General features: G+C 35.7%; 1 protein-coding gene across 1 annotated transcript; it reads left to right on the top strand.

The window, feature by feature from the left end:
• The first annotated feature begins 1,159 nt into the window (after positions 1 to 1,159).
• Positions 1,160 to 9,004, top strand: LOC133314909 (uncharacterized). Its single transcript, XM_061516452.1, has 14 exons — positions 1,160 to 1,632; positions 3,948 to 4,059; positions 4,440 to 4,552; positions 4,671 to 4,793; positions 4,937 to 5,133; positions 5,329 to 5,404; positions 5,884 to 5,970; positions 6,091 to 6,171; positions 6,269 to 6,301; positions 6,389 to 6,442; positions 6,568 to 6,609; positions 6,787 to 6,865; positions 6,948 to 7,018; positions 8,474 to 9,004. The coding sequence occupies exons 1-14, from the start codon at positions 1,462 to 1,464 to the stop codon at positions 8,567 to 8,569; spliced, it is 1,335 nt and encodes a 444-aa protein (XP_061372436.1). The 5' UTR covers positions 1,160 to 1,461; the 3' UTR covers positions 8,570 to 9,004.
• Positions 9,005 to 10,564: the final 1,560 nt, after the last annotated feature.

Genomic DNA, 10,564 nt, shown 5'->3' with positions numbered 1-10,564 from the left:
CACTGTAACCAACTTAATCAAATTATAAGTCACATATTCCATCAACTAACTATTTCGATGAATATATGTTCATGATCAATCGTCTTATAACTCCTAGGATTCCTCTGATCACTATTTCAACAGTGGCAAAATTCTTCCAGATTTAACCCCTTTTTTGTAGGAAACTGCGAAGGTCATTTCACATGCTAGACATTTTCATGGTACAATAATTGATCAACAGGTTACTTTCGACACGCCCAACGTTTATAGACTCAAGATATATTCCTTTAAAAAAGCATGCACATTCTGAACTTTAATTATTTGTTTGTGCTGGATATTGGATAATTTAGAGAACAATTAACTTTAATCATGTTCATGGACCTAATTTGTGTCTTTCACTCCAAGAAACCCACTTACTTTTCTGACATTGTATATTAGCTCCTCCTAAAACATTCTCAGTTATTGTGGACTTGTGGTAACTAAGAATTCTCCTCAAATCAAAACTTTCGTATACGTGAAAACAAGAAAGTAAAACATCGAGAAACGAAAAGTGAATAATAATGTATTATAATTATATTGTGTTCCCCTAATAGTTTTCACTCGTATATCCATGACATTTCCATTTTTTTTACATTTTTGCACGGCTCTGAATCTGCTCCCTCTGTCTCACCGCCATCTTGACAAAGACAGAGTGTTTTCCATATCTAGCCTTTTCTTGCGGAGCCGAAACTGCAAAAGTATCATTTATTATGCGATCATTACCTAAATAAATTTACGCCCGCTAACTAGGCAGCTAATTACTTAATTAGGGCAAGCATAAGTAACTAGGTGTGAGAATACGAAATTAATTCAAATCTCCAACTAATGATTTGTTTGTTCGCTACTCTGTTTTTTTATTTTCCTTGTCTTTCTGTTAATTCAAAATTTGAAGGTCTTATTGGTCAGCACCACAAATATAATGAGAAATAAGTAGTATTGAGGAAATGATAAGTAAGTTGGATGGTTCATAACGCAGTGCGACAAAGAAAGAAAAAACATTGGCTATGGATTGAAAATGAGAGGCTAAGCGTGAAACAGTAAAAGACACGAAAATATGATTTAGGAAAGCATGCAATTACTTACTCCCCACTATGCTTTTGTCGATGCGATGGCCATAATTAACCACCGTTTAAAACCATATACATAGAGATAGAGCAATTAACTTAGAAGCTACGTCTCCTTCGTCTTTTTGCTTTCCTGAGTCGTGTTTCGGTTAATAATTCCATTTTAATATAGGGTATTTGGAATCTTATCTCTTCTCTCTCTTGGTCAAGCTCGCTCTATCTCTGTCCCTGTCCCTGTCTCTTGTCTTTGTCTAATTCACAGACAAATTGGGCACAAGTGACCCAAATATATATTGTGCAGAGCAGACATTCTTTTGAGTGCAAAACTCACTCTTAAATATAGAAAGAGAAGAGCTACATAGAGGATTGAGTTAGGGAGATGGAAGCGGTAAGCGGAACAGGGTTGGGGCATCTTTTCGTGACAATGTTTCTGACAGGCTTGTCTGGTTGCATAGTGCTTCCGGCAATCACCGACGTCACGATGGCGGCGCTTTGCCCAGGTCAAGATCAGTGTTCGCTTGCCATTTACCTCACCGGCTTCCAGCAGGCTGTGAGTATATCTGTAAATAATATATAGTCTTATAGTCTATTCCACACACACACACATATATATGTATATATATAATGCTCTTCTGATCAAAACTGTCTAGCCAGAATGCTACTTTCATGGGTCACAATGGATAGTTAGTGTTAATTCATTCTGCCTCTCACTCTCTTCCATGCTTCCATTCCATGCACTCCCATAAAATTCAAAATAACTATTCAAATCCCATCCCATATATGGTCCATCAAGGTTTTTTTTCCATATTTGAACGATATAATTAAGGTACATTTTTTTCTTTTTCGATTAAACTATTTTCACCTTTGGTTTTATCTTAATTGCTATGCGGAGGTTCAAGATACACGTGGCTTTTCAGATGGCTTGAGTATCTAAAAATCGCCGCCTAAACTTCAAACTTCTAAGTTCCAACCTACCATTCCGAAGGGCTCAGCTTTTGATTGGTAGATGCATTAAATCTTTAGTTTTATGAATAACTAACTAAATAAAATTACATGTACCAAAAAAAATAAAAAATAAATAAAATTACAGAATATAATCTGATGTCTTATAAAAACACTTGCTATAAGGTATATTCTTAATTTTAATCAATGAAACTTATTATTTTTATAGCGACGTAAATATTTTGTTTCTCTCTCTTTATATATATATATATAATGTTTAATAAAAAATATATAAATTTATCAAATTAAAAATAAATGTATAAAACACTCGAATAAAATTATAAAATAGAATAAGAATTAATTAACCTTAACATAAATATTATTGAATTAGTCATATTTTATTAAAAAGATTGCTTAAGCCCTGCTGGATTGAGATATGAGAGAACTAAGTTAATTGAAGGCAAGAAAAAAGGTAGAAGCTCTTTTTAACACTTGTTTTGACACAACTAACGGGTAGTGTGCTAAGTTTTTTAGTGAGATCCATATCAGATTTCACTTAATAATTATAAAGTATTAAAAAAAAGACTATTAATTAGTGGCATTTTTAGACAAGACAAAGCTACCTCAATGCAAGTTAATTTTTAAATGGACACAATGTTGGTATGTTACTATCTTTGATCCGTGTAGTTATTGATCTAATAATAAAAACTTTTGCAAAATTTATTTTTAAAATAAAATTATTTCTAAAATGAATTAAATACAGATGTATTTATTCTTGAATTTTAATGAGTTGAGATTAAGGGTAGGATAGATAGTCAACTGGGTTACAGTTGGCTAAATATTTGATCTATATCTCTTAAGGATGTGGATTCAAACTCCGCTAGCTTATGTGAGAATTTTATTGATGGATGATATGTAATCTCTTTCAAAAATTCTCAAAGAGGTTAGAGGATATTTCTTAACCCTAACTGAATATCAGTGTCTAACCTCACTTAAACTTTGCTTTAATAAAAAAAAATTGAACGATAGATACACTTTTGCTTAATCATTTTAGAAATAATATAATTTTAAGGAGTTGTTATCTAAAATTTTTATATCATGTTTATTTTTAAAACTTTATTAGAAACTGAAAGATTTTCTAAAGTTTAACATTAGTTGGGTTGGGAGTTTATCTGCACGGAGTAATGCAGTTAGAATTAATTTTTGTGCCTGCGTTGATTATCATCCCTCTTTAACTTTGTCTCTCCGCCCAAAAATTTTGTCTCCATAGTTTTGGATATGTTAGGTTACATTACTTAAATATTTTTTTCACGAACAAGAATATTGCTGAATGTTATTTTTTTAATAAAGTTTCGATTACAATAAAACTATAAATTAGTTTTCCAAAATTAATTATCCATCAAAATTATTTAAAATAAATTCCAGATCGATTCGGTAATAAAATTACGTAACTTTTATGAGTATACAACTTTAATAATTTAGACAGTAATATTTAAAATAGTTTATAATTTTAAAAAATAATATGGTACTTTAAAAAAATACCGTTATGGACTACAAAATCAAAAGGATAGTTAATATCATTACTGTGGTATTTTTTGTTTTTAAAGTATACTCTAAATTAAGTTGTGTTTAAGTTCTAGTTACCGGAAATAAAATTATTTTTAATAAATTCAAAATTATTTGGAATTATAAGATTAAAAAATTATAATAATAAAGACTAATATAATCTTACAATATATTATAATTATAAAAACATTTTGATTTCTGTCCAAAACGACGATATTTTAAACTCACGTAAATAAATTTTATATCCGTTGACACCGGAAAACCTTTTCCCTGTGTTTAATAATTTTAAAGTGTTCATTAAGAAATAGTTAAATAAATACCGAAAAGCTCACATTAATGGGTGGTTTGGCGGTGCAGGCGACGGGAGTGGGAGCGGTGGTGCTGACTCCTTTAATAGGAAACTTGTCAGACCGATACGGCAGGAAAGCTTTGCTCACACTTCCTCTGACCGTATCTGTGATTCCTCTAGGTCTCTCTCTCTCTTGACTCTCTTCTCTCTTTATACTCAAATATAATCTTTGCGGGAATATATATATTTAAGAGTAGACACTCTTTGTGCCGGTAATATCTACGAAATTCTTTTTAGTCTCTGGCAATAAAAAAGACTAAATTAGATGTAATAAGGGCCACGTTAGGACACAAGAGTTGACATAAGGACTAACGTGACCCTTTTTTCATAATTTTAACGACCAATTTAGTCATTTTTTATTGTCAAGACTAAAAAAAAATTTAGTAGATATTTGAGGGAGCAAGACTATTTACTCTATATTTAAAGTATGTGAGCATGGACATAGGCATATATTTGTTTGAACTTGAAGTGGCCTAATATATTGTAGGGTATATTTGCAGTGATATTGGCATATAATAGCAGGGGTGCCAACTTCTTCTACGCATACTATGTGGCCAAGACTTTTGCTGCCATGGTGGAAGGCTGCGTACAGTGCCTCGCTCTTGGATATGTGGTATGTATCATGTATGGACAGTATGGTATGGTATTTCTTCCCAAATCCCATAAATAATTAAATAGTAAAATAGATAGGATTTGGATGATGTTTTTTGTTAATTATTTGTTTTTATTAGGCAGACAAGGTTGCAGAGGGGAAACGAGCATCCGCATTTGGAATACTAGCTGGAGTAGGATCAGCTTCATTCGTGGTTGGAACATTAGCTGCCCGTTTCCTCTCTACTGCTTTCACATTTCAGGTAATTTATTCATTCCATCTCATCATGTCCTCCTGTCCTCCCTCTTAATTTCTTCTTTCATTTTCTACCACTCAATCTTTGTTTTTTTGTTTGTTTGTTTAACACTACTATTCTTACTTTGATTTGCTTTATTATTAATTCAGGTTGCAGCAGTCTTATCAATGATTGCTGCAGTGTACATGAGAATTTTCCTGAAGGAAAGTGTGGCTGGTGAGAGGCAACCGTTGTTGAAAGAGGATGAACAATTTTGTGAGAATGACTCATCGCCAACTACAACAGTTACAGCACCATTCAAGAGGCTGCCTTCCCTGGGGGATTTAATTTCCTTGCTCAAGTGTAGGTGAGTGAGGAATGCAGCATCTTTTACCGGGGTCTGGGATATACCCAAGCTTTTTAGAAAATTATTTTTAACTTACTTTCTTGTTATAATTTTTATATATATAAGCTATTTTATTTATTTTCAAAAAGAGTTATTTTAATTTTTTATTTTAATTTTTTGTACGAACTCATTGATCCGAGAAGCTTCATCTTGCAGCCCTACGTTTTCACAAGCAGCAGTTGTTTTGTTCTTCAACAGCCTTGCAGATGGCGGGTTGATGGCTTCATTGCTGGTAAATTATTACTCTCTCTACTCAAGAAGATTGTCAAATCTGAGCAGGCAACACTTTTGAGATAGTCAAGGACCTTAATTATTGTACGGAGGTTTTTTCTAGGGTGAAGACTGATTGTGCTTATAATTGGCAGAGGAAAATTTGGAATAAAACTTACTTTCATTTGCTAGGTACCAAAAAAAAAATGACAATTGAAATTGAAGTGCAACTTAATTTTAGTCCAGCCCTGTAATTTATGGCCTCTTGAGATATAATTGATTCTTTTTGCCCATTTTTCACCATTTAACAAGAGCCAGGGAGTGAAATTTGAAGGAAAAAAAATCATCCCACTAAATTTTCACCCCTTTTCTATCTGTCTGCAACAAGAAGTTCAAAGTGCAGAGAGCAGAGGCAGAATGAGCAATTCAGGCCCTAATGCCACCGAAAATCGTGAAGGTTTTTATTGCCCTGTAATTAATTAAATCTTGGACGACATGCAGTATTATTTAAAGGCCCGTTTTCAATTCAACAAGAACCAATATGCGGATTTGCTGCTAATTAATGGGATTGGAGCAACTCTTACACAAGTAGGCCCGCCCAAGTCCAAGCTTAGCTATTTATTTTGCTTCTTAAAATTCATCATTCTATAGGAAGGGTAACGTTGCTGACTTATTTCTGTCTGCTTTGGGATACTTGCAAATCCCCAGCTACTTTTCATGCCCCTACTATTGCCTGCTATAGGAGAGGAGAAGTTGCTCTCCACAGGGCTCTTTGTTAGCTCCATCAGTGTAAGTTCCACCACCTTCACCTGAAACTCTTAGTTAGCTCCACATAATGAGCAGATTTAGAGAGTATTGATGGTTCACAATATATGATGTTATGCAGATCTTTATCTACAGCATATCATGGTCACCTTGGGTAATTTACTTACTTCAAACGCTTTCATTTTTGTATTTTCTTATATCCTTTCAAAAGAATTCCTCAAAACTGATAAAAACCATGCAGATTCCTTATGCCCTGGCAGGTTGCTCTATTTTTGGAGTTTTTGTGCGCCCAAGTGTAAGTTTCTTACTGGTATTCGGTTAGACCTTCAATGTAATTTTTCTTGTTAAGCTCTGTATAAATTTGTTGCGTTTGACTACTGGGAAGGAGTAATCTAATCATTCACATCGTTGTTTGCACAGATATGCAGCATTGCATCCAAACAAGTTGGACCGACTGAACAGGTCTAATGACAAAGGACTTGCATTTCCTGCTTTTTTTTTTTTAATTTCTTCTTTTCATATTTTCCATGGGAGAAATTTGTAGCCTTGTAGGACAACTTGGGTTCAATCACATCTTCAGATGTACAAAAATGATCATCTGTTTTTGCTTATAGTCTAACTGATCAGTATTTGATACAGGGAATGGTTCAAGGATGTCTTTCGGGAATTAGTTCCTTAGCCAACATCATTTCTCCGTTGATTTTCAGTCCACTGACAGGTATATGACGAGCATAATCTAAGGGAACTTATTTTGTTTTTATAAAAATTATAGAAACTAATAAGCTTCTACATCTATGCAGCCTTGTTCCTGTCGGAAGATGCACCGTTTTATTTTCCTGGCTTCAGCCTAATGTGCCTTGGGCTAGCACTGGTAAGATGATATTTCCCTCAAGGGTTCTCTATTAGTTAATGTAAGAAAACCTGCCATCTTGATTAGAACATAAATCAATGATCGAGCACTTAGTGGGGGTTTAGTTAGCAGCTCTTCGTTACAAAGGGAAAATTAAGCCTAGAATGATATGATAAATATACGTCATATGGTTTCCTTTAATTCTCATCGCTAATAGTGTATATGTTTTGAACTCTAATTAGTAGCTTGTAACTAGCTGAAAATAAAAAGGAATAACAGAAGACACCATTGGCTAGGAATGGATCTATCCCAAACATAGGGCTTATGCGAAACTCATTCATCTCAGGCGGATCCAGGGGAAAGTCCGTGGGGGGAGGCCACCACTAATAGGTTAAGGCTACGCCAACCGTAGCAAGTGGATCCGACACCATGTCTCAACCCAAAACCTTAAGGCATTGGGTTCATAGGTCCCTTCCACTTATATACTCTTCACTTAGCCCATTACCAACCAATGTGGGACTCATCACATTTGAATATCCTAACAATCTCCCCCTCAAGTGTGAAACCCACCATTGGTATGCTCCCCCTCAACCGAGTACCCGAAGCGCAAAGTACTCTACCCGCCTCCTAGCCAATCACCAGGCTAGCTCAAGCCCAACCCGGCTCTGATACCAATGTCAGGCGGGTCCAAGGGAAACCCGTGGCGGGGAGCCACCACCAATGAGCCAAGTTGCTCCAAGTAGACCAAGTGGGTCCGACACCACAATCAAATCAAAAACCTTAAGGCATTGGGTTCATGGGTCCCTTCCACTTATACTCTTCACTTAGCCCATCACCAAAACCAATGTAGGACTCATCACACTTAATATCCTAACAATGTCAGGTGGATCCATGGGAAAGCCCGTGCAAAGTACTCGACCCGCCTCCTAGCCAATCACCAGGCTGGCTCGAGCCCAACCCGGCTCTGATACCACTATCAGGTGGGTCCAGGGGAAGCCCGTGGCGAGGGACCACCACCAATGAGCCAAGTTACTCCAAGTACACCAAGTGGATCTGACACCACATCTCAACCCAAAACCTTAAGGCATTGAGTTCATTGGTCCTTTCACTTATATACTCTTCACTTAGCACATTACCAACTAATGTGGGACTCATCACACTTGAATATCTCAACAATTCACACATGTTGAAATAATATCTAAAACAAACTAAATATATGTTTTTGGTCACAAAATGATAATATTTTAACTATGCTAAAGTTGAACCATGATCGGGATGTGTGCTGAAATTGTTGGTATATGTTGGGAGCATTAATTTACATGGAGTATCAAGACTCGGGTTAAATGATCGTAGATCTAATTAATGAAAGCTCGTCTGCTGACTGTTTAAATTTTTCATCATCATGCGTCAGTTAGTTCTTTCAACGTTTATTAACCATGTAATTAACAAATTAACATATCACACGTTGCTTTTCAGGTGATTGCATTTATTCAGAGTATAATGATACGAGCGGATTCTTCTAAAGCGTGCGGCAAAATTAACAGTAACCCCTGCAGGGATGCCTTGGTCTGAGGTGGGGACAAGTTGTTTCCACAATCAAGTACTCGTGCTTCATGTTGCCTTAGCAAAATTAAATAGATAAATATATGAGGAACCACTTTAATTCTTGGGACCGAAATACATGATCAGGAACCTTTATGGCGGAAGACAGGAAATAGAACGAAGTTAGTTATGAAGAATAACGATCTGATGAAGGGTAGTGCATAGGTTAAGCAGTTAATGAGCCATAGGGTCCTATCACCTAAACTGTCTTTCACACTTTCTATACTGATTTTTGGAAGTATACACAGACTTATCATATTTATTTTTGAAGATTTTATTGTTTTCTCAAGGTTCTTGTTAATCTCAACAAGAAACACTGCTTTAGGACTCTTTGAAAGATACAAATAAATGTACACGACACATAATCTAATGCCTCTTCTCTTCTCATTGACAAAAGAAGAGATCATGATCAAATGATATATGCAACCCTGAAGAGAAGAACCAACTTACAAAATAAATAAATAAATGTTGCAAAAATAAAAAGGAGATGCAAAAGCAAGTCTACAATTAACTACATCTACATGTTTCTGTCGTTCATACTGCTACAAAAATAAGTGTTTAAAATTTTCAGTTCAATACCTACTAACCCATTTTAATAACACTTCGTTTTGACTTTTGCCTTCCCAACAGCAAATTAAATTTTACACTAAATGTCCTCCAATACCATTTCAATGACTTATTAATTACATTATTAAAAGAAATTACCTGTCAATTACGAATATGGTTGAAATTGTGATATTTTGATTGTCATACCTCAAGAATATGGTTGTCAGTATGAAGCCTACGCAAACAAGGTTTTTGATTTAGGCAAGCTATATAGGAAGGGAATTATTATTTTATTTTATTTTTGATAACATTAAGGGGCGAAGCCCCAAACAAAAACAAACAAACAACCAGAAACAAAAAATAACTATCCAGGGTCTATACCCCTACAAGAGGAGATTCCCTGAAGATCGTGATCAAATAACTGAGCAAGGTGAAACGGCATAACTCTATGACTCCAGAATCCAGTATCTTTGTGAAGAGCAGACTTGGCTAACCAATCAGCACAGGAATTAGCTTCCCTTGGAATATGAGAAAGCGTTACCTCCCAATCCTGACCGATGAGTGCTTGTATCTTAGCCACTATACGAGGCTGACAAGCTGCATTGCAATCAGCAAGCAAAGAGAATACTTCAGAAGCATATCCTTCTAGTTCCACCTTCTTAAATCCCAGTTGCCAAACCAATTCCAGACCTTTTAGAGTTCCCCAAAGCTCCGCCATTAAAGGAGTGCAAGCACCAATATGATACTCAAAGCCTCCCAACCAAGAGCCATCATCAGATCTGATAATCCCACCACAAGCAGCCACCTCAGTATTCCTTTCAACTGCCCCATCAATATTAATCTTCACCCAATTTAACCTTGGAGGTTTCCATAAACTCATACGAGTTGGATGAATGCTAGTAGTAGCCATAGCCTTCCTACCCATGCAGTTACGAACTTCCTCTATATACATAGCAATTATGTGCGTTCCATGGGTTGGATGCTTGAAGTTAGTATCATGGACACTTTTGTTCCTCCATCCCCAAATGAACCAACAAGAGATAAAAAAGACATCACGCCAATCATCTGAATTACTTTGATTCCAGGCTTTTGAGATATTATTTTCAACCCAATCTCTAAGATCCAAGCTGTAGAATAAGCTTTGCCGATTAGCTGAAACCAGAGAATTCCAAACACTTCTAGCATGCTTACAATCTCTTAGAACATGGAGGTTTGTTTCCAACTCACCAGGACATATTTTACAATGACCAGATTCCCCACTCCATCTAGATGTGCGGTCTTTAGTAAGAAGGCGGCCATGCATTATGATCCACATACAAGATTTAACACGTTGAGGCCCATGCCATTTCCATATGGTAGTCCAAGAATTTTTCAACGGCATGAGAGGGAAACCAAGCATGTTATAATACGCGGTTTTAA

This window comes from Gastrolobium bilobum, unplaced genomic scaffold, assembly GCF_033153095.1.
Source record: "Gastrolobium bilobum isolate Gb01-03AN ecotype WA unplaced genomic scaffold, APGP_CSIRO_Gbil_v1 utg8637, whole genome shotgun sequence".
Lineage (NCBI taxonomy): Eukaryota > Viridiplantae > Streptophyta > Magnoliopsida > Fabales > Fabaceae > Gastrolobium > Gastrolobium bilobum.
The sequence above is the reverse complement of the archived record's forward strand: the minus strand, read 5'-3'. Positions and strand labels throughout refer to the sequence as shown.

Coding starts and splice junctions, on each gene's coding strand:
- LOC133314909 (XM_061516452.1), top strand. CDS start 1,462: ATGGAAGCGGTAAGCGGAACAGGGTTGGGGCATCTTTTCGTGACAATG. Junction 6,610..6,786: donor AAGTTGGACCGACTGAACAG/GTCTAATGACAA, acceptor TATTTGATACAG/GGAATGGTTCAAGGATGTCT. Junction 7,019..8,473: donor TGTGCCTTGGGCTAGCACTG/GTAAGATGATAT, acceptor GTTGCTTTTCAG/GTGATTGCATTTATTCAGAG.